Below are 26,270 nucleotides of genomic sequence, written 5' to 3'. Positions count from 1 at the left end.
ATTTCTAAAAAAAACTTGAAATCCTATTACGTCAAGTCTTAATACCTGAAATCTTGGTATCTTAAAATTTCATTTCTGAAAATAAAACATGGTTTTTTAGTAGAAATATCAATTCATGAAATCTTAATAACTAAAATTTATTACCTGAAATCTTAATGCCTGATTTCTGAATACCTGAATTCTTAATCCCTGTATTATGATGTCCACATTTTTCTTATGCGGAACACTTAAAATCATTTTCTTCAGTTTTGTTTTTATTTGTAACTATTTGCCTGTCCCTATAAGACAAAAAGTTTTTTGAACTGATGACCACGCTTTGCAGACTATAAAGCCATAAAGTTCACCTACAAAATTCAATTTTGACTTATTGTGGCTACTAAAATCTTGGTTTGGTCACAGATGCACGAATCACTTGCGCGTTTCTTTAATTTCCACTTATGTGAACGGTCTTACTCAATGGCAAAGATTTTTGGTTTCACTTTTGCTGAAAGTTGACAAATTAGAGAGATGACAAATTATTATTTGCTGAAGACGGCTGTTCAGAATTCGACAACTGTAAACGTATAAAAAAATAAACGCTTAATTTGCGCTTTTCAGTGAGAATTATCCAATTTTCCTCAGGTTGCAACTATTGTATTATCTTCACTCTTTAACACAAAATCCAGTCTAATAATTGTGTATATAAATCCTAAACTAGCAGTAGATGAAAAACTGATTTTTTTAATGACTAATGCTATCAATTCGCCCAATCGTTCATTTTCCAATTTCTATTGTTAATAACGCGATTTGTTCAAAACTTGCTTCATCAAACTTGAACTTTAAACTTACTGTTATTTTATCATTCATGGTTACTTTCAAATAGTCGAAGAAAATAGCGTTTGCGTTCACGTTTCTTGATTAAAAAAGAGAACAAGAAGGAAAAATTGTAGGTATTTGGGTTTTTAGTTTAGCAATGAAACCAATCATAGATTTATTCAAGGTTTGAATAGGAAAACCAAGGTTTGGTTTGATAAAATGGGTAACTAATGTTCGCAATTAATATCATGTTTCAACTAATCCTAGGACCGTTCTGAGTAAACACCACGTATTTGAGTGAACGCAATATTTCATATAATTTTAGACCTTGTTGGCAATAAACGATAAAAACAAGTAAATGAAGTGAAGGTTCACTATTCAAGATTTTCAAGACTCGCACAAATTTATTGTTCCCACATAATTTGAAGAAAACCGCGAGAAAATTAATGCTAGCACCAATTTTTTGTTCAGACAACTTTTTGTTTTTCTTGTGCGCATCTCAAGGTAAGTTGTTGTATCAACTGGAGGAGCTCTGCATCTGAAATTTCACTACAAAGAGAAATTTTAATAGTTTTGTTTCTTTGGAAAAAATTTTCAATAATTTCTACCAACAATTTCAGGCATTTTGGCATAATTTTTGATCAATTTCAACCACTATTTTGGTCAGAATTCAACCATTTGCAATATCTAGCTGATTTTTTCAGGGTATTTCTGAAAAACAATTATTTTATCATTTTGTCAATGTCTCCAAAGAGTACGGAATAACGAAAAAAAATGTGTGCGTTAAAAAAGTTTTGTGTTTACCTAACACTTTATCCGACGTTCAGTTTTTCTTCAATATTGTTTCAGTCTTGTTAAACAGGGAGAAAATCATTTGAGATCTGTCTATTAAAGGTTAACTGTTAAAAGTCTTTTGAAAAATCAAAAATTAAAAAAAAAATTCACATCGAACCTAAAATCTGAGAGAAATTTGAAGTTTAAGTGATGGCATGGACATTGTCCGCATGTAGTAATGACTGAACACAAACCAACATTGACTCATTCTGTATTTTTTCTCGATTGATTATACAGAGATTTGAAAGAGAAATCAGATATTTTTGTTTTGCCTTTTTTTCAAATAAAATTTATCATCTTTTATGCCATTAATACTATATTTTCATTTTTGTGCCATTCAATAAAACAACAACAAAATTAAAATGAGCAAGCTATGATGAGCGGCTCTATACACTCGGTCAGACATTATGGAGTTCCGAGTTCAAATAATTTAGAATATTTTTGGGCTCTAAATTTCAGAGCGTGGGCAACTGTCACTGAAATAAGAAAGAAACCAAATTTGCGTTGATTTTTTTAGATGTCCTGCTTTGACTGCTGTTTTTCGTGTTATCCTTCAATATTAATTTCCCACAGGACTAATTGATAATTTTCTTTAGATTTGATGCTCATATAATTATATAATCATTCGTTCTCGAAAAGTTGAAATAAAAAAATAAAGCGTAGAACTCTTACTATTTCTAGAATTGTCTCAAAATGAGATTTAAATAACTTCGCATGTATATAACCTACCAAACTTTTTAAAATCAATGTTGTGACATAGAAAATCATCTCTTAATATCTGAAGCAGAAAGCGGAGCATTTTTTTTAAGTCGTATGATTTCCACTGCTAATTTGTCCTGTATTAGAGTTATATACCGTTTTTATGCATCACGTTTTTTATATTTCTGAATCTATAAAAAATAGCATGTTATGGAGTAAGCGAAACACCATCTGTTTTGGAAAAGGAAATCACGTTTGCTTATTTTTGTCAGCTCTTTAGCTCTTCATATTATATTTGTTATAATGAATATGTCAGTTGCACTGAGGCCTAAAAATAGCATGTTATGGAATCAATGAAACAAGATCTGCTTTGGAAAAGCAAATCACGTTTGCTAATTTGTGTCAGCTCTTTAGCTCTTCATATTATATTTGTTATAATGAATATGTCAGTTGCACTGAGGCCTAAAAATAGCATGTTATGGAATCAATGAAACAAGATCTGCTTTGGAAAAGCAAATCACGTTTGCTAATTTGTGTCAGCTCTTTAGCTCTTCATATTATTTTTTTATAATGAATTTATCAGGTGGAGTGAGGCCGTCAATGGGTTTTTAGGTCAATATGATTATTAATTTTTTTATTAATCACTTCGAAACCCACAGGTTTTAAATCGTAAAGTTACCATTTCTTTCTGAATTGTACAATGCCCTGTGCTTTAAGGCTTGCAGAAAACTTCAGTAGTCAAGAAATCTGTTCCCTGAACAGAATTGCATTTTGTTGTTTTTAAATGATTGATTTTTAACCCAGGACTTGTAATGCTACATTTATGAATTTCTCAACTGAATTGATTCTTTTTAACCTTTTTTTCTTTTGTTCATACCAAATTTTTTTGTCTTGTAAGATATTTTTAATTCTTTTGTGTTATCAAAACATCGTTTAAGGTTGTTCCAGAAAATAAGTAGCAAATTATTGAGACAATTTTGTTCCGTTGAAAATGTTAGCCAATTAAATGTGAATATATTTTTTTAAAAAAATTTCAGTACTTCACATTTCTTCAAAAAAAAAAATGCCACGGTACGGCTAGGAAAATCTTGAAATGAGAAGGGTTTCACTGAAAACAAGGAGCTTCTGGTACCTGAATGATTAGTGGGTTCGTTTTCAATTATCTGGAAAAACTCATGACAACATTAACGTTTATTGAAACTATTGAAACTTCCACACAGATATTTACCAATTGTTGCTGTGAAATGCGGAGGATATAAAAAAACCTTTGCTGAGAATTGGGATCAATACATTTTTGCTGAAAAATGCGGAGTATATAAACAGTGGAATCTGAATAGAAAGTCAACTATTTGAGTTAAGAATTGTAAGAGAATCTTTATTTTCCGAACGCGTTATGGGTATAAGTAAAAAAAACTCAAACATAAATTTTTCGTCTTTAGTTACAACACGTTTTAGGAAAATTCTTTTGACAGTATTAACTAAAATGTAAGTGCAACAAAATTTTTTGTGATTGAAGGTTTCTCTCTCAGGTTTTTTGGTTACTCAGAAAACTCAAACATTTCAGCTTAAGAAATTTATTTTTCTTCTTTGCAGCTTGATAAATAACATGTCTGGTGCTAAAATAGTCCTTTCTGAAATAGCATTTTCAATATTCATTGATTTGATATATATTGTGATTTCAGACACAAAAGTGAAACATGCTCTGCCACGCACAGTACAAGCGAGCCTTCTTGTTTTGTTAATAAATTTAATGTACAGTAGTATCGGGGTTAAGTTGTAGGATTTTGAATTTTCGAAGATCACTGTAAATATTGAAAACCTTTTTTGAAACAGTTGAGTTGAGTTGATATCTGTGGCAGCCTGAACTTCTCAAAACATGTTATTCTGTTTCAGTTCTGTTGCCAGATCTGGTAACTGGTTGCCGCGTTGTGAAAGTAATTTTTCACTTTGAAAGGCTACGTTCGACAATATGGTTGAAAAGCTTCCACAATATGTGTACATAAAGGCCACAAAATGCTTTACGAATTTGCACGGGTTTGTATGTAAAAGTTCAGTTGAATGCACTTCAAAATAATTAGAAGCACATTCTGGAACAAAAAACAAAATTTTGGGTTTTTTAGGTTGGCTAAAAACTTCTAAAGCATGAACTAAGGCCCATGGAGCATTTTTGTTTTTGAAGCCTGCGATTTGAGGACAATTGTACTTTCTTCTTTTACAACACGTTTAAGGGAGGATTGTGATGGAATTCGCCAGCGAAAATAAAGCTGAATAATATAAGTGACTTACTACAATGGCACTGATTAATGTTCTTTTTGTTTTCTGCAGCAAGCTTTTGATTCGGATTCTCGAAATTTTTTTAAACAGGCCATTCTTCGAAGTATCATTTTCACTTCTTCATCAAATTTTATTTTGCTATCAAACACTACACCAAGAGTCTTCACACTAGTTGATCCCTGTTTTTTTATTGTCGAAATTCTAAACGGTGTTTGCTAACTTCCTCCTGGTGCTGATTACTATAAACGCTGTATTTCTTCATTGTGACTTTGTAAAAAAATGATAATTTTTGAGAAGTTATGTTCAAGTCTTATTGCTGACTAAATTTTACCAATGTTGGATGTAAAGCGAAAAGTTTTGTCTGCATACTGGACGACCGTACAATCTTCTTCTACAATCTTTGTTAAATCATTCACATAAGTGTTATAAAACAAAAGGACTAAAGTAGCACCTCGTGAGACTTCTTTTTTCAATTTTATCCATTTGGATTGATTTCAGTTATGACAACTTTATGTGCTTTTTTGCTACTCAATTAATTGTCTATTACACTGGTAGCGTATTCGTCAAAACCTTTTTTTTTTCAAGTCTCAGAAAACATAATTTATTATTTATAAAGCCAAACGCCCTAGAAAGATTTAAAAATTCACCTGAAACAGTTTTTCTCCTGTTGAATTCTAATCTAAAAATTATGTAGATTTTCGAACAGAATCAAATGTTGAAATTTTTTCTCTATAATCAAACTGAATGAGAGACAGTAAATGTTCCATTTCTAAGAAAATTGTTCTTTGAGAACTAAACTCTTTTCAAAAACTTTTTGACAGCATAAAAGGGATGGGGATAGGCCTATAGTTGAGTGAATCTTTGGTGTTTTTAATGAGAAGAAAAAAATCTCCTCAAGTTGAAGATCTGTATGCTAGAAGATTTGCAAATTCCGCAGGCCTGGTTACCTAACGCCCAAAACTGTTCAATAAAGCTTGGATTATTTTAGGTAATAAAGTTCCATTTGGCTTTTTCACTATTGATTTCCATACATATGCAAAATTGTTTTCTTTCTGCTGAAGTAGATCGTTTTTATTTTCATCCTAGCTAATTCTTGAAAAACAGTTTTTTCCTCGCAAAATCTCTTTCTTGAATGGAAAATTTGGTTTGTCGTCTCAAACACAACAAATGTAACTTAGAGCAGGAATTACCAATGCTCTTTGAATAAGTTTTTGAAAAGTTAATAGCATCACAATACCTGTTACTGCGCCGTAAAAGTGCTGCCAGTGTGTATTTTTAAAAAACGTTCCAAAGCTAGTGCTAAAAACCGTTTTTTTCATAAAATTGTATCTTTGTTTATTCTGATCTTGATATCACAGACTTAAGAATGGTAAGTGTTGCCAAGTGATCTGTTTTCTAATTTGTGTCTGCTTTTATGCTTGTTTTGTATTAGTCTAATAAAGATGTAGTCAGTTAGGAGTGAATTAGATTTTGTCTTTCTTGTGGCAGTTTCAATTATGGATGGTTTAAGATCGTATAGAGAAAATAAGATTGAAGACAACTTAGGTTTCGGTCTCCTTCAATTACGAGAGATTTTTCTTCAGCCATAGAAAGATCAGTTCCGAACACCAGCTTTTCCAAGAACACGTTTAAAGTTTTCTACAGGATGGTATGATAAATTCAAAATAATTCTCACTTTTGCCTGCTTATCTCGATTTGTAAAGTTTCAAAATTCGCATCTGAAAAGCAGTTTGGACCATCGTGGAGATGAGGTTTTAAGATTTTGGGAATGCTCATTATAACACCACCGCCTTTCGTGTCTGTTGTTAGGATTTGGTCTGTTCGAAAAAAAATTTTGCTTATCTATTTGCCAAAACTCTACTGGAAAAATTTTAAACAACCATGATTCCCTAAGACTTTATATGCAATTTTACTCAATGTCTTGATTGAGGTTTTTTTGATAAAAGATGTTTTCCTGCTAAAATTCTTGCATTTTGATGAAATCTTTTTTTTGTATCACTTATTTCCATTTATTTTTTCAAACGTGCATATGGCAAAGTTGATCACGAGTTTATTTTGACATCATCACCATTAAGAAGGAAGTGCCATAAAGCAACCAAGAAAAACGATTGTGATGTGGTTTTACAGGGTTTTTGTGTGCGCGTGCAATCGCGGTTTACAATTAACTAAAAACTTTTTCATCGAAACTGATAAATTGCAGTTAGTTATAGATATGCAATGAGACCAAAACTTATGAACAAAAATCTTCTGATCTTTTCTCGTTCGACACTCCCCCTCCCAACCCCAGTGTTTTTACGCCCCCATTTACAAATTATTTGTTGTTTTATTTTATTATTATTATTATTATTATTATTATTATTATTATTATTATTATTATTATTTTTATTATTATTATTATTATTGTTACTATTATTGTTACAATTATTATTATTACTATTATTATTATTATTATTATTATTATTATTATTATTATATAATAATAATAATAATTATTATTATTATTTTTATTATTATTATTATTATTTTTATTATTATTATTATTATTTTTATTATTATTGTTATTATTATTATTATTATCATTATTAGTATTATTATTATTATAATTATTATTTTTTTATTCTTGTTATTAATATTAATATTTTTATTATTATTAATACCATAACGAATTCGTGGGTGAGCCCACCGGGAAGATAGACCCGAGGTTATTGCCTTACATCATGGGATTCGCACGACAGCAGCTCCACATGAGTTTGATTAGCAGAGGTTTTACCAGTTTGCTTTTGAAGAAATCAAATAGTTGTTGCAGAGTGTTCACTTTGTACTGTCCTGTACCAGAAGTTTTGTCATTGGTACTCATAATTGATGTCGGGAAGAACAAATGATCTTCGTCGGTCAGATCTGGAGGTCTTCAGGTGCTTTAAAAAGTCAGGGTTTTTTGACAATTAAAAATGTTGCTTGAAAAAATAAGATCCTTAAGAACTTTAAAGTAAAGTAGAGAGGAGGTTCGTCCGTAGATTCGATATTCTTCCATAAATACACAAATCCACTTAAACACGCGTTTGTTGAACCTCTCGAGTTTCAGCCGTCTGTCTTTATGAGGTCCAAGCGCTCCGGAGCAAAGAGTAGCGAATGACAGATGGAGCGAAGGATGGCTCTTGGATGCACTTTGCGTTCGGTCGACAAAACTGATGATGTGTTTCGTTTCAAGAGAAACTAAGCCTTCAGTGATTTTGCTAGTCGAAGGACATCCTTCACAGATGATTTTTCATCTATCTCAACGCCACCGACGCATACAGCATATTGTTTTGGAAAATATCAGCCCACTAAGCGCGGGGGGGGGGAGGTTGCAAAACAGTAGAGATCCAAAAAATCTTTAAATTTTCTTTTTCGATATAAGCTCCATCAGTTCCTGCTAGTTTTCAGCTAACTTAAAATTTTGTTGCAGATTTTGAATTCTTTCATCATTTATTACCAAAGGTTTGTCAAAGTTAATATCAATAAGCAGAAATGATATTGGGAGACACTTTTACATATCTTAATAAAAAAACAGCTACACATTTGTTAGCTGCTGTTATTTTCGTTACAGTGAGCTTGGTTTTTATCAATTGGATCGTAAACAACGATATAGCTGCATTAAAATTGGTTTTGCCGAAAACTGCACCCCAAGTACGAGCATGTGAGAATCCAGACAGTGGCTCAGGTTTTGACAATGATTCGAGTTCAATCTTCAAAAGTGACAATCACTCAAAATCGAACCAGCAAAAAGAACACTTTTATGATTCTTCACGGTTATCGATTGTCACGAGAAAACCATTATTCGTGGGTTGTGTGAAAAAAAGCGAAGCGATGTTGAAGGATGCAGTTAAAATGACATCAGAGCTGAAATTCGAACCAGTTGACTGTTCGCTATTTTGCATTGGTAGAAACTTTTCACGCGTCAACATTCATTCGGGCCAAAACTCCACTTGTTTCTGTTCGAATGACGTGCCAGTTTACAACAGTCCAGAATGCGAGCGAGAAACAACGACTGATAGGAATATTTTCAAATCGTATAAGTTGGGCCCCTTCAAACTACCTGCTGTAAAGGTACAAAATTTTGTCTCCTTTCAGGGAAAAAAAATTTATAGGACAGAAGACCACTTATCCCGAACTCATTGACCCGACGTATCTCTTTCAAAAATATTTTTTTCCCACCACATTTTTAGCCTTCCAGCATTTACAAAATTAATCCTGAGAATATCCATGGTACAAAACGTTATCAAGTTCAAAATTGCTCAAACAATTTTGAAAAGTTTGTTCTGACTTGGGAATCAACATTCAATTGTTACCCAGTCAGAGCTTACAGACGGAAGCAAGTATGTCCAGACCGAAGATGAACGCACGAGAGGGTTGTCGTGCGTTCAAAATTACATAGTCTGGTGAACGCACGAAAGTATGGACATAGGCATCTTCCGTCTGGGACGGTCTTGACATACTTGCTTCCGTCTGGCACCTCAGCCTGGGTACCCACAATTTGAACAAGACTTGCAAAACTTGTAAAAATTGTACATAGACTGGCAGTACTGGAAAACAATTAAGAATTGCATTTAGAATTGCCCAGTAGTGATTAAATATAGAGTTCGGTTCGGTTTAACATTATGGATGCAGATTTTAAGCAGCTGTTTCCGATTTTCAGAGCTTCAAATATTCGACGTGTCTATGGTACAGGCAATCCTTTTTTTAATAATTGGCTAAAATGGCTCAAATTCAACCCCGGATTGTCAGCGTTGTTTCAGAGCATTTTTTTCGGTAAGAAACGCGCTGAATGAGCTGAGACAATGCAAAATTGCGCTGAACGAACTGAAATTTTTCAAAAGTTCTACATAGCAATATACTGGGAAGCACTAAAATTTTTTGAGAAATGCGCCCATTTCAACCTTTTTCATCGCATTGCGTACAAAACATTTGATCATCAGATTGATTTGGCATAAAGGAAGCAACTGCTCAGTGTGTTGCAAATTGAGTTTTTAGTTCACTATTTGTTTTAATCCTCCCTGTTGCTGCACCCCATTTAAATATCCGATCACGTGCCATTACATTATGAGATCTTTTCCGTTGTGCGCACCGTGTTGAGGAATTTTGTTTTTTACTTGTAAGAAATCGTCGTTTTTTGATCGTTTTCCGTAGACAAAAACGATCAAAGCTCTACGTGGTAATCGTCGTTTTGTTCGTTATTGCGTCGTTATTTTTATGCAAGAAATGACGGTTTTTCATCGTTATTTTTTTGTAAGAAATAATCGTTTTTTTCCGTCGCTATTTTTATGCAAGAAATAATCGTTTTTTCGTCGGTTTTTTTATGTAAGAAATGATCGTTTTTCATCGTTATTTTTTGTAAGAAATGATCTTTTTTTTCGGTTTCCTACATGCATATAGATCGTCGTTTTTACATATCGTAGTAGTTTTTGCGTCGTTTTTTTTCGTCGTTTTCGTCTTTTTTTCGTCGTTTTCTCGTCGTGTCTTACTTAAAAATCGTCGTTTTTACAAATGGCTCGTCGTTTTTTTGTTATTTCTTACATCTGTAATATCATATATAAAATGTCAATAAAATTATTGGAAAGAGTCTCAAGCTGATTTAAAAAAAATCATTTCTTTCGAGATCTTCCAGTATGTTCTGGGTGTGTTTATCTCGTCCTTTCTCATCCGAGCTGGGGACCGGCTACGACAGAGATACGAACAAACAGCTATGGAAATGAGCGGTAACCTAGCAAAAAAAAACTAGGTTCAACCTCTATCTCCAAACAAAACACAAAAAAACAACAAAACAGCAAATTTTATATAAAATAACAATAAAAATGTCTCAATTTGATTCAAAAAATCAACTTTTTCGCGATCTTCCAGTATTTTCTGGGTGTGTTTCCCTCTTCCGTATCATCCGGGCCGGGAGGTGGAGATACAAGCAAACAGCTATAGGAGAAATCAGAGTTGACCTAGCAAAAAACTAGGCTCATGTATGTGTGTATGTATGTATCTTTTTTGGTCTGTCAAGGGGGGTAAAACGATGTAAGAGTTGGGGGGTAATTTCTCAATTACCCCCCAACTCTTACATCGTTTTACCCCCCCCCCCTTGACACACCAAAAAAGATGTAAGAGTGGAGGGTTAATTTGTCTTTTACCCCCTCACTCTTACACCATTTTACTCCCTTGGAAGCCCAATGCAGCCCAAAAAGACGTAAGAATTTTGAGCTGCATTTTCCTAAAAAATCCTCCCATTGCAGCCCCACTCTTACATCATTTTGGGCGGAAAAATTTAACCGGGGAAATCGCATATCAGCAGCCTGTCCCAGACTGAGGTTTGCTCTCGAAGTTGTCCTGATCACAACGTCCAAGACCGAAAGGGCATCTGATCAGACCGAAGCATGTGCAACAGTTTTTGAGCGCTCGAACTGCATTTGAATTTGTCTCTGATCAGACCCGTGCGCTCGACAGTTCCTCTGCGCTCGAAGAATCTGGTCAGGGATGAATGACCAGGTGTGCGTTCGAAAAAGATCAGGTGTGCGTTCGAAAAAGATCACGTGGCCATTTTCCGCTCAAACTTATCAGACAATTTCCAATCAGAGGCGGATTGAGTGCACTTGAGTCTGATCATAAATGGCCTGGAGTGAAGCTGGGTCTGATCAGGACAACTTCGAGCGCACACCTCACACTGGGATTTCGTTTCTCACCCCATGTGGTGACAGTTTCCTTCAATTTGCTTTCGGTCTCCCCTCTTTTGTCAGATAAGAACAAAAACTCCTGATTAGAGGGATAAACGAATCAATTTTGCAACCCCCCTTCAAGCTTAGTGGACATGTTTTTCGCCAAACAGGTAAATTAAAGATATAACCGAAAGGTCAAAGTTTACATGCCTTCAAAATGAGCAGGAATATATACGGATTAATCAAAATCATACAAATCTTCTGGTTTTTGGTTGATGTTACCATTAAGCTGTCCGTTCAAAAATTAGACCCGAATGATCCTAATTGTCTGTCTATTTGTATATTTTCATGCCGACCTATAACTTTTACGCCCCTTAGCGCACTTGCCATTTTTTTTCGCAGTAGCTTGCTATATAACAACTCATCATTTGTTACGGGGGTGGGGGGGGGGGGGCATAAAAACACAGAAAGCCCGAAAATGAAGAGATCGGTATAAATTTGTATTTTTCGTTCGAATTTCAGAACAATTCCTTTCTGGGCTGCATACCATCGCTGGAGAATTTCACTTTTGACGGAAAACTGTCTACCATGGCTCTGGAAAATATAGGGGGCATGAAGTACGAAAACTGCATCGACGCATGTCATTCAATGATGCAGTCCCTCGCTGTGTTTATTTACAACCAAACACTTCAAAGATCTCCAAGTTGTGTATGTCTCAAATCACTCTGGCGAAACCTGAATAAACTGTTGGATGCTGAGAACCCAGATAAATGCCCGAACAAAGTTTTTGCTACACCTTGGGGTCTGTCACAGTGCACGTACACAAGTTTCCAGCAACCGAACCAAACAAATATTCCACAGGTTTGTGGTTTAATTCAGAGACACGAGAAATGAAAATTTTTGAGAAATTCAGACAGATGTTGGTCGGTATTTTTTGTCCGTCTTTGACAGTTTTTTTTTAAGATTATGTGATCATTTTTAGCTGTGCATTAGGAACCCGGGTTGACTTAGTAGAAACAGTTGATCCTTAAGTGTGAACATTGTTTTTAAAAGATCCCTGTCCAGCTCCAAGTAACAGACGAAATAGTTTAACTTCAGACTGAAGACGGACATAAGAGGGGGAGAGGGTCCCCATCTGTTCAAAATTAATTAGTAAGGGGATATCAAAAAGTGCACAAAATTATACAACAATTGCACAAAGGCGTTTTCACTGTAGAGCTCAGTTTTTGTTATGGCAATATGTAAAAATAGCAATTTGCAACCAAGAATTTGAAATTGAAAAGGGATGTTCGAACATACCTAAGAATTAAACAAAAAATTTTAACAAACTAAAAACCAAAACTTTAATCTGGACTTGAAAATCAAATTTGACAAAAGATTCCCGGACAAATGCGCAGTATGCCGCAGAGGTATACCCAAATCGTCACTGGCAAATTAGCCCGATCTGTGTATCTCGTGTTCGTTTTTCCAATGTTAACACATTGAAAATGCAACAATATTGCGGACAATAGCTACTTTAGCAAAAATCGTATAAATCGTTTAGCAAAATAAAAGTACTAGCTATGTATCCTATTCTTCGCGCAATTTTTATCACAAATCTGCTCCATTTATATATCGCATTTATGGCACGCAACTTAACTCGATTTCGCACTCTACTCCGCAATTAAGCCTAATTTATTTCGCGTTTTTGAGCATAAAAGTTATTATTAAAGCTTTATTACTACTACTAGTAATTTTTACTACCTTATTACTACTTTTCAAAGGCAGTCCTACAAAATTGGCAGTCCAACATTGAAATACAAAGCCTTTTTGAGCGAGGGATTGCTCGATAAAAATCAATTTTGTGGCGCTGGGACGAACACCAGATATGCCGCAAAAATAGATCTGACCAGTGAAAACAGATTTGGCCAGTGAAAATAGATTCGGCCATTCCCACTTTGACAAACAAGGCCTTTTTTAAGGGAGGAATTTTTCGGAAAAAAAAATCGGTTTTTGTGGCACTGGGATGAACATCATATATTTAACACAAAAGATTCGACCATTAAAGTTCAATTTGGCCAAGGAAAAAGATTTGGCCAGTGAAAATAGATTCGGCCAGTCTCACATTGACAAACAAAGCCTTTCTTGAGCTAGAGGTTTTTCGAAAAAAAAAAATAGTTTTTGTGGCACTGGGACGTACATCATATATTTCAAATAAAAATAAAGAGCGCGCCTTTGATAGGGCTCAATTCCAGATTAGAGATATTTTTAGTGCGAATAACAGGTACCTAAAATGAGTTGAAACGTACTAAAAGACTTGTCAAATAGTTTACAATTTTAAAGTTCTTTTATTTCGCAAAAATTGCAAAAACCTTTTCCGAAAATTAAGATACAAGGGATATTTCCTTCATTTCGTTTTTTAAATGTATCTAATTTTTGAGAGAATTTTAGTAAGTGGAAATTTTGGGGCATACCTCTGTGGTGTAATGTTAATCATCGCCTAATCATTTGCCGTCCATTCGGAAAAATCAACCAAAAAAAACCACTTTACTTAAAGAGCTGCTCGTTTAAAGCATTTTACCATTCGTAACGTGTCTTGGCCATGCCTTGGCATATAAACATGGTCTAAAATTTTTATATAGGTATTACCAGAGCGCTCATTTTCCACACTTATGATGGAGGAGAAAACCATAAATTTTTGTTCTTTATATCTTTGAAAAACCATATCCTTGGTATCCGCTTGAATGTTAAACTCCGGAAACATCATAATACCTCGTGCTTCTTCTACAATTTTACCATCATCCAAATGCGTGTACACGTGTGTCTGCGGTTTAAAGGAACCGATTAGCTCAATCTAGGAAATGTTTTGCATTTCAAACGGAAAACTTGATCATCTACACAAAGCCAATCTAAAACATTCAATTTCTAAGCTTCCATAGCGTCTAAAGTTTTCACAAAAACCTGCATTGATAAATAATGACGTGCAGTATGAATTAAAAATCCCCTGTGCTGGAATTCTGGGAAATCCATTAATAAGTCATCTGATATGGTTTTGTCGATATACATTTTACTTTTTGGCTCCTAATCGATCAAGTCTGTGTTCAGCACATATTAGCGTCAGGTTTTTTGGTTTGAACCCTCAGCAACACTTAAAGAAATGAAAAAAATAACTGAATCGTCTTGCAAGATCTTGCAAGATTAGCATCTTGTTTAGCTCAGGGCACAGATATTACCATAATTGGACAAAAAATGTACACTTTTGCTGCAAGAGCAACCTTTTAAGCAATTGGCCAACAGTCGCTGACCTTGGACAAAAAAACAACTTATTATCTGTCATGAAACTAACATCTCATTTACGATATTTATATAGCAGATTGAGGAGTTTTAGCGGGATGAAGTTAGTTTTTAGATTTGACGAGTTAAAACTTGAAACTCATCAACTTGATGTGTATAATTTTGAACAGCAAACTCCGCTTGGAAGCAAGTAAATGGGCAGTTTGAAAAGCTATTTGTTTTTTTTAACTATAAAAATTTGCTCAAAAAAATTTGCGAAAAATTTTAGTGACTAATTAACTGAGATCTTATTTGACGTACTAACGTCGAAAGAATTGCTCCAAAACTATTTATTTGCAGTCTGGTTCCGTCGGGCTTCGGAAAGTGACTTAATGGGTGGTAGGGCCAAGCCTGAAGGGGAACAAATTCCACTAGGAGGCTTTGATGTCATTGGATGTTAATATATATCATCTTTAACATTTAAACATGGAAAATGATATCAATATTGGTACACTTTTCATTTGACATTTAGTATTAAATTTGGCCCAAGAAAATTGAATTCAGCTGCCTAAAACCTTGAAATTCATTGCAAGCAAAAGAATTTTAGAGGTAAAAGTTGTTCCAAAACTCAAAAGTGTCCAAGAAAAACTTTGCAAAAAAAGGACACTTGTGTGCAATAATTGCTTAAATAGAGTAATTAATAACTCAGTCTCAGCTTTTGAGAATAAAAAAACCAAATGATATATTAGAAAAAATTTGAACAGCATCAAAAAATTTGTTTTTTTTTGGCAATCTGGTCGATAATAGGAAACAATTTCAAAAACCTTGGTGAATAATCTGGGTTACAAGATACATTTTGATCAGTATTAACTAACAAAAAGCAACAACCAATAAACCTTAAAAATTCACAAAAAAGTTGAAATGGATGCCAAAATAAATAATTGCTCCCAAAAACTGTCAAAAAGTTTGCCGCACTCAAAAACTAATTCACACAAATAAATTGTTAGCTGATACATCTTGACATACAACAAAATACATCCAATTCCTGAAATTTACATTAACTTTGCAGTTTCTCGTCGAACCAAATTTCTCACAAGTACCTCCAACCCAACGCCCAACGTTGGAGAGCTAAGTCTTCGATTTCATTAATGCTTCTCAACCTAATATAATCGAGCAACAAAAAAAAGAAGCCACAGTTTTTTTATAAAAAGTACTTGCAATAAACAGTTGATCTCAATTGAATTGGTTTTCAGAATCGACAAACATGTAATTCGCTCACTTCAAACACTTTGCACAAATGTGAAAGGTCATCAATAGAATTCAATGAAGCCCTGTCAGGTGATGCCATGAAGCAGTTTAAGGACATTGTGCGAGAAACCTTTCAGGAGTCTTAACAATTGTCAAAAGAATCTGTCAAAAACTTTGATCCAATTTAAAATGAACATGCAGAACCCTTAAAGCAACAGAAAACGGTCAGAAACTAACAGATTCTGCTACGGTCAGCCGAACGTAGATGTGATCGATTTTTCCCGAAAAAAACCAAAAATGTTAAGACCTTTGCGAATTTTTAAAAATCAACATTTTTAGCTGTTTAAACACATCACGAAACTCCATATTTTTAGTAGTATTGAATTATAGCCTACTAACACAAAAATTTTGAAAAAAAACTAAATTGTGAAGCTTGTAAAATTAGAAGACGTTTTTGAGGGAAGAGTTTTCGAGCACGAAAGACAACTGTTTTTTCCGGACCCCGCTAAAGTAGAAACTTTTACACTTTTTAGATATACACACGTCTATTAGAGGTAACTACGAGGTCCTGACCGCCAGAGAGCCAAAAAAATTCAAATAAATGCAATATTTCCAAAAAAGAGGCTGAATTTTTCGAGGCAGAGTATACCAATGTCTTCTGACCTCCAAATCTAGAAAAAAACTATGCAATTTTTATTGAAAAAATGGTTGCTGAGATGGACCTACAGAATCTCTAAAGCAACATAAAACGGTCAGAAGCTAACACTCTTTGCTACGGAGAGCAAACATAATTTGAAAAGAATTTTCCGCGATAAACAATAAAAAAATAAAACTTTCACAAGTTTTTCAACACCCAATTTTTTGAATGGTTGAGAAAACAATCCATAAGCTGGATAGTAACAAATCAAAGCCAAAAAAACTTTTAAAAAAGTGATTAAGAGCGAGATTTTGAAGCTTGTAAAATCAGAAGACTTTTCCGGGGGAACAATTTATGACCACTTCCAGGAGACAATATAGTAAAAATTGAGCAACCGAGAAAAACAAAAACGCTATTAAACAAAAAGCAAAGCTCCAATAAATTTTGCGGTTTGTTTGCAAGCTATATTTAATGTTCAGTGAATTAAAAACAGGAAAAAAAACTGACTTTTTTCTGAAAAATTCTTCAATTTTTTTTTGATAACTTTTTCAGATTTTCAAGTCAATTTTCCCTTCTTGATTAACAAAAACAGATTGGTTTCTACTTCAGTGCCCCTACCTATAGTGTCCAACATTTTTATACAAGCCCTTTTTTATGCGAAGGATTTTTTGGAAAAAAATAGTTGGATCGGCTTTTCGACTTTGTCTTTAAAGTTTATTGTATTTAAATCGCTTTACAGCTTTAAAAACTTCAATTAAAACTTTTTTAAAGTGCTTATTACAGAGTATTAAATCTATTTTGCTTGGTCAAAATGCGCGCTTTTATTAGGCTTAATTGACGATTAGAAACAATTTTAATGCGAATAATGGATACCTAAAGTGAGCGAAATCGGGCTACAAGACTTGTCACCTAGATTAAGATTTAAACTTCTGTTATTTTTGCAAAAATGACAGAACCCCTTTTCCGAAAAATAAGATCCAAAGATGTCTCCTACTTTCCCTCAATTTTTGTATCTAATTTTTGAGCGAAATTTAATAAGGCGGAAGTTTTTGGGGTATACCTCTGGGGTGTAATGCAAAGCCTCTTTGTCGTGCACTCTAGGATTCCGTCAAAGAGCGTTGAATTGAAAACAAAAGGTTATGAATATGGCATTAAACAAAAGTTCATTAAGTGCAGAAGTACTCAGAATATCTGCATGATTAATTAATTTTCACTGCAATTTTTTAGCAGGTGTTGAAACATAAATGTTTTTGGATAAATGAAACTATCTGAAACAACTAGAGTTCGCTGAATTGATTTAATGAAAACCTAATTGGTTGGAGGAGAGAAATCTTTATTGGAAAACTGAAAGCTTTGAAAAACAAAAAAGACGTTTTAAACTTGTTTGTAATCGTAAAAAATATTATCGAAGAAAAAATGTCTCAACCACAAGTGATCTTTTGCAAAATAAATTCAGACAATTGGCTTTGTTAGAGGAAAAAGGCAAAGGAAATACCTGCTCACAAAAACTGTCATAAAGTTTGCCGCACTCAAAATTTATTTCAAACAAATAAATTGTTAGCTGATACATCTTGTTATCAACAAAATACATCCAATTCCCGAATTTGACTTTAACTTGACAGTTTCTCGTCGAACCAAATTTCTCACAAGTACCTCAAACACAACGCCCAACGTTGGAGAGCTAAGTCTTCGATTTCAATAATGTATCTCAACCTAATATTTACGAGCAACAAAAAAGAAGTCACAGTTTTTATATAAAAAGTACTTAAAATAAACGTCAGTTGAATTGGTGCTCAGAATCGACGAACATGTAATTCGCTCACCACAAACAAATTACTCGGATGTGACAGGTTCTCAATAGAATTCAATGAAACTCTGTCAGGTGATGCCATGAAGCAGTTTAAGGACACTGTGCGAGAAACCTTTCAAGAAACTTAACAATTCTCAAAAGAATCTGTCATCAACTTTGATCCAATTTTCAAAAAAAAACAACAATTGTTAAAATGAAAACACAGAACCATTAAAACAACAGGAAACGGTTAGAAGCTAACAGATTCTGCTACGAGCAGTCGAACGTAGATGTGATAGATTTTTCCCGAAAAAAATCAAAGAAATATAAGACCTTTGTTAATTTCTAAAAATCAACAATTTGGCTGTTGAGACATATCACGAAACTCGATATATCTAGTAGTAACGAATTATAGCCTACTAAAATGAAAAATTTGAAAATAAAACCTACATTTTGAAGCTTGTAAAATTAGGAGACGTTTTTGAAGCAAGAGTTTTTGACCACGGAAGACAACTGTTTTTTCCGGGACCCGCTATCGTAGAGATTTTTACATTTTTTAAATTTAGATACGTCTATTAGTGGTAACTACGAGGTCCTGACCGCCAGAGACCCAAAAATATTACAAAAAATGGAATATTTTCAAAAAAGAGGCTGAATTTCTTGAGGCAGATTATACCAATGTCTTCTGACCTCCAAATCTAGAAGAAAAACTATCCAATTTGATTGAAAAAAATGGTCGCTGAGATAGACCCACAGAATTTCTAAAGCAACATAGAGCGGTCAGAAGCTAACGCTCTTCGCTACGAACAGCCAAACAAAATTTGAAAAATTTTTCAAAACCTACATTTCTGGCTGTTTGAGAAAACAATCCATACACTTGGTAGTAAAGAATCAAAGCCCAAAAACTTTTAAAAAACTCATTAAGAGCGAGATTTTGAAGCTTGTAAAATCAGAAGATGTTTCTGAGGGAAAAATTTTTGACCGCTTCCAGGAGACAATATAGTAAAAATTGAGCAACCGAGAAAAGCAAAAACGTTATTAAACAAAGGGCAAAACTCGAATAAATTTTGTGGTTTGTTTGCAAGCTAAATTTAATGTTCAGTGAATTAAAAACAGAAAAAAAATAAATTTGGCTTTTTTTCTGAAAAATTCTTCAATTTTTTTTGATAACCTTTGTCGGATTTTCAAGTCGATTCTCCCTTCTTGATTAACAAAAACAGATTGGTTTCTACATCAGTGCCCCTACCTATAGTGTCCCTGAGTTTGCCAGTCCATTATTGTTATACAAGCCCTTTTTTATGCGAGGGATTTTTCAAAAAAAAACGATGGATCGGCTTTCGACTTTGTCTTTAAAGTTAATTTTATTTAAATCGCTTTAAAGCTTTAAAATTTTCAATTAAATCTTTATTCAAGTGTTTATTACAGAGTATTAAATCTATTTTGCATGCTCAAAATTCTCGCTTTTTATTAGGCTTAATTGAGGATTAGAGACACTTTTAATGCGAATAATAGACACCTAAAGTGAGCGGAATCGGGCTACAAGACTTGTCATCTAGATTACAATTTTAAAGTTCTTTTATTTCGCAAAATTGACAGAACCCCACTTTCGAAAAGTAAGATAGAAAGGATGTCTCCCATTTTCCCTCATTTTTTGTATCTAATTTTCGAGCGAATTTTAATAAGGCGGAAGTTTTGGGGTATAACTATGGGGTGTAATGCGCAGCCTCTTTGTCGTGCACTGTATGACTCCGTCAAAGAGCGTTGAAATGAAATCAAAACGTCATGAATATGGCATTTAACAAAATTCATTAAGTGCAAGCGTAATCTAAATATCTGCATGATTATTTATTTTTTGCTGCAATTTTTTAGCAAGTGTTTAAACATAACTGTTGTCGGATAAATGAAACAAATTTTATTGGAAAACTGAAAGACGTTTTAAACTTATTTGTAATCGTAAAAAATATTATCGAAGAAAAAATGTCTCAATCACAACTGATCTTTTGCTATATAAATTCAGACAATTGGCTTTGTTAGAGGCAAAAGGCAAAAGAAATACTTTTTTTAACCTAAATCTTAAGGCTTGCTGCAAAAATTGCTTGAATATTTATATTCAGTACTTTGTTTATTCTGACGTTTAATTCAAGAGAAAAAAAACAAAACTAAGAGCTTGTTAATTTAAAAAACATATATATTACTATCTGCTGTTAAGCAATTTAAAATTCAAATTAGCAACCGCCTTCCCACCATTTATAATTATGACTTAGAAAATTCTTTATTAGAAACTCAAAAATAACATGTTTTAGTAATGGAGACAATTTGCCTTGAATGGGTGGGGGTTATAATGTAAATTGAATTTTTTTTGTTGTGGCAGATATAACATTTACGTTTCCTGCGTTCCATCCGCGTCAAGAAGCTTTCTCAAAATTATCTAAGAATTGCACTAAAATGTGTTGAAAATATTGATAAATGTACCAAATTTGTGTGCATTTCCTGCAAAGTTTCAACGCAATTCAGCATATTATTATATAAAAATTTTGAGCTAAATTTTTGAGAACTTCGGCGCATTTAGCACGTTTCTTAAAGGCACTGACACCTGGGCCGCGTGGCTATGAGTGCCCTCTGCGACTTCTAGCTTCAAAGTATTATATGTTTTTTGTTTTAGAGCTACCTTACTACATGTTAAAGGGCAGCACGCGTACTGGGCAGGAGGGGAGGGAGGGGTGTGAAATTTAAATGCAACTAAGATTCTGAATAGATCTGATCTCCGACTACAGTAAAGTTACAGAGTGGGGTGAATTTTTTTTCTGATCATAACGCTGCAGAAGTATGCATGAAAATAAAAATTGGCTCTTCAGGTTTTCGTTTATCTTCAGCATAATGTACTTGGAACCCAATTCGGCAAAAGTTTGGGTAATCCCATGTATTGGGAAAAGGCAGGGTAATTTAGTTATGCACTTGATCACGTGACAAGTTATGTCGTCTACCTTTGTATCGTTATGTTTTGTGGCTGCAGTTTTAGAGTTGAAGCATTATTTTCCTTTTTGTTTCAGGTTGGGTTGGTGACAGTGCCTGGATCTGGAAACACGTGGACCAGGTAAACATTTTTTGATCACGCTTAGGAACATTACGAGGCCTATGTCTGATTGCTCGAGTAGACTTACCCGATTTTATCACTTTTTATGACCCATGTTTTCAAATAAGATTTATAAGCGTACCTGGAAACTTTTTTAGTAGGCCGATTTAATTCAAATTCCCTTCAAAGTTCGCTATCCGCAAACGGATTTCACCATTAGTGCTTTACAAGCTAGCTCAAAAATTTTTGACAGTACTTCATAACTAACTCTCACGCCAAAACTAACTAAATTCAAGGCGTCACTTTTTCCAAATACTCAAAACGCTAAGATCAGGCGATCAGTGGATTCCTCGATGTTTTTGACGGATGCAAGGTTAACTGAAGTCAGGGGGAAAATTGAAAGCCTTAAAATGTCGGCTTCTCATGATGTAGATTTAATATCTAATAATTTTCTCAAGACGTTTGCCGCAATCCTTGCACCTTTCATTAATGATCTAATTAATCAGTCGTTCAAAAATCAAGAATATCCGATTGCTTTCAAGAAAACTATTGCGATTCCGCTATTTAAATAAGCATCAGGAACGCATGTCGACAATTATCGGCCCATTTTTATCCTACCGTCATTGCGTAAGTATTCAAAAAAGTTATGTTCAAGAAATGCAGTGGATTTCTAGAAAATTTTAACGTTCTGCATGAACAACAATTTGGCTTCCGATCTAACCACTCGACAATTGACGCGTTGTCTAGCGTTGTTGAAACTATCTGGAGGGGGAAAACGAATGGAAATAATTGTACGGCTGTTTTTTAGACCTACAAAAAGCTTTAAAGCTTTTGACACCGTGAACAGAAAAATTCTCTTGAAAGAAATGGAAAACCTTGGTTTCCGTGGTCCCGTGTTGGAATGGTTTAAATCCTATCTGTCGGGTAGAACACGGCGTGTTTTAGTGAATAACTGTTTTTCGGAAGAGGTTTCGTCGGAAAATGGAGTTCCTCAAGGTTCGGTCTTAGGACCCCTCTTGTTTTTATTGTACTTGAATGATTTAGTGAACGCCTGTAGATTTTCCACACCATATCTGTTTGCCGATGATAATTGCTTGCTTTCCAGAACAATCCTCTTGTGAAGAACTAAAAGAAGAGATAACGTCCATTGTTGGATGGCTACATTCAAACAAGCTGGTAATCAACCACCCGAAAAGTTTTGTTCTTAATTTTTTTGAGCAGAAAAATAGCACGCGAAATCATGGAGACTGCCCCTTAGATATCTGCCATCGTTTCGGATACTTAGGTATAATTATTGACTCTCACTTAACTTTCAAAGAGCACATAGAATTCGTTTACAGAAAACTTCAAAAGTTCGTTCCTACTTTGGCTCGATTAAGGAAGTCATGCAACCGCAAAAACCCTCATTTTGTTTTATAGAAGTAATGTCGTCCCTGTTTTTGAGTATGGAATTTTGATATATGGATGTACGACTCTGGGTCGTCTACAAAAAATTGAGAAATTGCAAAAGAAAACTCTTCGAACAATTATCTTCAAAAAACCTTATGACTCAATGTTTAACATTTTTTTTCAAAATCAAGTTTTTAACTGTTACTGAGTTCTACTTGAAATATGTACTCAAGTTTAGCTTGAAGTGTTTCCACAAGGTTCATGGAAGTCTAGAATTGAATGATATTTTAAATGTTGATTGTAATCATAGCTACAGGACGCGTTTGAAAACAGCACAGCTTGTTATCCCAAAATCAGCCAAGACTAAACTGTTAACAAAGTCACTTGAACATAGAGGTCGAGTGTTATTGAATTTTCTGTTGCAAAAAAGGTCTTGACAATTTCTGAAAGAATGACGCGTAAAACTCAGAATCTTGTCAACCATTTCCAGTATAGCTTGATATTGCAGAACGGTGTTATCAAAGAGCTTGTGTTCAAGTAACATGATTCCTTTTTCGAGGCGTTTCATAAAGATACGAGAGTATCGCCAACCGTCCACCCCTGTTAATCCATATTAATTGATTATGATTAATCCTTGTTGTGTTATCATTTGTATGGGAGAAATTCGATTCAATTCAATTCAATTCAATTCAATTCAATTCAATTCAATTCAATTCAAACCAAATGACGCGTTGAAGTATCTAATTTTTAAGATATTGTCAAATAGTTCGAAATGAAAGAAAGACTAATTGGTTATTAATTTCAGAAATGTCCTTCTCGATGCTAATTGTGGATTAAGAAGACAAATATCAGTTTGGTGATTGCTCATATCACTGCTCACCAAAAGCAATTAAACCTTTGAATTGTTACAAAAAAATACAAATAAAATTTGATCAATAATGTTTCAGGCAAACTACATGGTCAAAATTGTGAAAATAGGTTACGTTTACCAGTAAATACTAGTTACAAACTGCAGGCCTAATACAACCACACCCGGGTCGAGGTGTCACCGCTAAAAATCGCTAAAAGATGTAAGATTTGCGGTGAATTTGAGTAAAAGTGTAAGATTTGCGTTCAATGCGATGAATGCGGTGAAAAAAAACTTTTAAGCGGTGAAAAATTTTTTTCAGCGCTTAAGCGGTGAAAGAAAATTTTTCACCGCTACAAGCAGGATGTATGGGAGAAATTTTTCACCTCTACCAGCAGAATGCGGTGAAAAAAAATTTTTCACCGCTAAAATTGCAAATCTTACAAAAATTTACCGCTCTAATTTCAACGCTTATCTTATATTCACAGGAAATATCATTGAAGTAAGTGACAGATGGCGCAGTGGATTACGAAGTTGGTCACACGCATGAGGTAGAGGTTCGAACCCTTTTACGGCAGTTTCTTTTTTGTAAGAATTCCGGTGAATGCGGTGAAAAAAAATTTTTCACCGCAAAATTCAACGCTATTCTTACAAAAATTCACCGCTTTCAGCGCATTCAACGCTAAACGATGCGGGCGCTTTGCGGTGAAAAATTTTTTTTTCACCGCTATTCACCGCTAATCTTACATTATTTTTTCTCAAAACCTCGACCCGGGCATAATGCACATGAACAACTTTAATCCAGTGAAACAGAACTTGATAATTCGTGTTAATGTATCCTGTTTTCATTTCGTGCTCAGATTTCAAATGCTGTATCGAAATTTTGCATAATTGCATTTTTAATTTATTCACGTCGTTTCAATTGCAATATTGGCGTGAATTAACGAATAAGACACCCTGAGCCACTTAGTGGCCGACTTGGCCCAAAGGGGGAGCGTATTGCGCCCAAATCCGGGTTACTAGCCCCGACGGGTAGGATTTAAGTTCTAGTTTGTCTAGATAATCTAAGGGGTACATATTCTTTCATTATGGGCCTCCTTTTTGAAAAAAAAGACAAATTGTGAAATTAGGAAATCTCGAGCTGAGATTTTTGGCTATATTGAAAGTCTTTTTGATGATAGCGGCAAAGTTTTCTAGATAAATCAAATTTACTAAATAATTTAAGCAGAAAATCTGTTTTCATTCTACCACAGTTTTATCAATCACTTGTTGAAAACAGTTGAAATTGCTTCAGAAACGAGACTTTATCTCTTGAAGGGAGCCTAAATATAGTACGAAATTTGATCATCAGTGCAAAAAATGCTTATAATTGGGATCATTTTCAGGAGTTTGCAATTGTTTCATGTGCGATTATTAGAGCAGAATGCAAAGAATGTGGCGACGTTACCTAATTCAAATTTTAAATTTACATAGACGTCCTTGCCACTTCAATTCACTATTAAAACATAGCCGTTGTAACAAACATAAATGAAACTATTTAAAAGAGCTCAAGTTTTTTTGAATATTAATGATTTTTGCCTCTTGATAGTCGAATTTTAATTTAGCTGACACTGCTGTCAATCACGCTCTCTTTCTCTTGCACTTTGCGATACAAAAGGGAAGAGGTCACTGAAAAATAACAAACAAAAGGGCATTTTTCAGGTCTGGAAAACAAAAAAAAACTTTTTTCCCCGTTAAAACGATGATCAGAAGCCGTCGTTTTCTAAGAATAAAATTTCAAAATTTTTCCCAGGATGTAATTTTTTATTTGAAGTTGTCGTTTTTAATTAAGACTTATACATTTGGCTGTGTTAGAGATAGAATGCAAAAGAATTACTCGCAGTTTCAGATTCGAGCCAACGAATTATTATTATTAATTATTATATTAAGTTGACAAATTTTTTTGTGACTTGAGAGTTAATCTGAATTCTGGAAACATTTTTGTGGACTTATCTTATCTGGGCCACTTCAAACTTCAACAATCTCTCCCACTAGAATAATTATAATCCTCTTTCAATATGGAAGCCTTATTTTACAAACTTTACTTGCGAAAACCTCGTTTAGCTCACGAATGTAGTTATAACTGGTGCTAGGACAATAGATCAAAAACAAAAATTGGAACAAAAGATCGAAAAATAAATTTTCCAAATTTGTCGTTAATTCAGCTTTCACAAAGCTACAGCGTTCTGTTGTTATATAATATTCGGTTTTGATCGATTAATATCAAGCCCCAAAGTCTGCTTAGGCATTCTAATATGTTGAAGCTTGTCAGTTAACCCTTAATTACAGCCAAAAGGAAGAAAGTTTAATATTCGATCTACTGTCCCAATTTTGCTGTTTTCAATCTGTTGTCCGTTCGATCAATTGCCGGCCGCCTCCTTATTACTATGCCCAACTTAGGCAAAATTCAGATTCTAAATCAGACTACAGAACCAGATGTGACATGAACCCCCGCCCTGAATTAGCACTGATCATCATCTGAAACTTATTCTGACTCAGTACTGATTTAGTCTGAAATAAAGGTAATGGGATCCAAGGCGTCCGTTCAATTCTTTCTGTTCATTCTTTAAAGGTCCATTCTACAAAGTATGACCGGAGTTTTGTCTGGAACAATCTATACCGGAGAAATAATCTTCCAGCACAAACTTTTTGGAGGAAGGGAGCCATGGGAGACAGGAAGAGCAAACTTTATCAAAAATCATGACTTCAAAAAAAGTTAG

The 26,270-nt window shown here is 34.2% G+C and overlaps 2 protein-coding genes across 2 annotated transcripts in view; both read left to right on the top strand.

Moving 5' to 3' along the window:
* LOC142336458 (sodium-dependent serotonin transporter-like) overlaps positions 1-26,270 on the top strand; it is a 526,993-nt gene that overhangs the window by 330,706 nt on the left and 170,017 nt on the right. The gene's annotated exons all lie outside the window — the stretch shown is intronic.
* On the top strand, positions 539-26,270 carry LOC142335819 (sialate:O-sulfotransferase 1-like). The gene is made up of 5 exons (XM_075384148.1): positions 539-929; positions 8,048-8,688; positions 11,799-12,137; positions 21,253-21,296; positions 26,123-26,270. Exons 2-5 carry the CDS (start codon positions 8,110-8,112, stop codon positions 26,268-26,270), a joined length of 1,110 nt encoding a protein of 369 aa, XP_075240263.1. The 5' UTR covers positions 539-929; positions 8,048-8,109.

This window comes from Convolutriloba macropyga, chromosome 3 (genome assembly GCF_964194025.1).
Source record: "Convolutriloba macropyga chromosome 3, txConMacr16.3, whole genome shotgun sequence".
In the NCBI taxonomy this organism is placed as follows: Eukaryota; Metazoa; Xenacoelomorpha; order Acoela; family Convolutidae; genus Convolutriloba; species Convolutriloba macropyga.
The sequence above is the reverse complement of the archived record's forward strand: the minus strand, read 5'-3'. Positions and strand labels throughout refer to the sequence as shown.

Bases quoted from the DNA above. Each gene is read 5' to 3' on its own strand.
- LOC142335819 (XM_075384148.1), top strand. From the start codon at position 8,110: ATGATATTGGGAGACACTTTTACATATCTTAATAAAAAAACAGCTACA. The intron at 8,689-11,798 runs GTACAAAATTTT...TTCGAATTTCAG, and splicing joins TCAAACTACCTGCTGTAAAG to AACAATTCCTTTCTGGGCTG. The intron at 21,297-26,122 runs GTAAACATTTTT...CATTCTTTAAAG, and splicing joins TCTGGAAACACGTGGACCAG to GTCCATTCTACAAAGTATGA.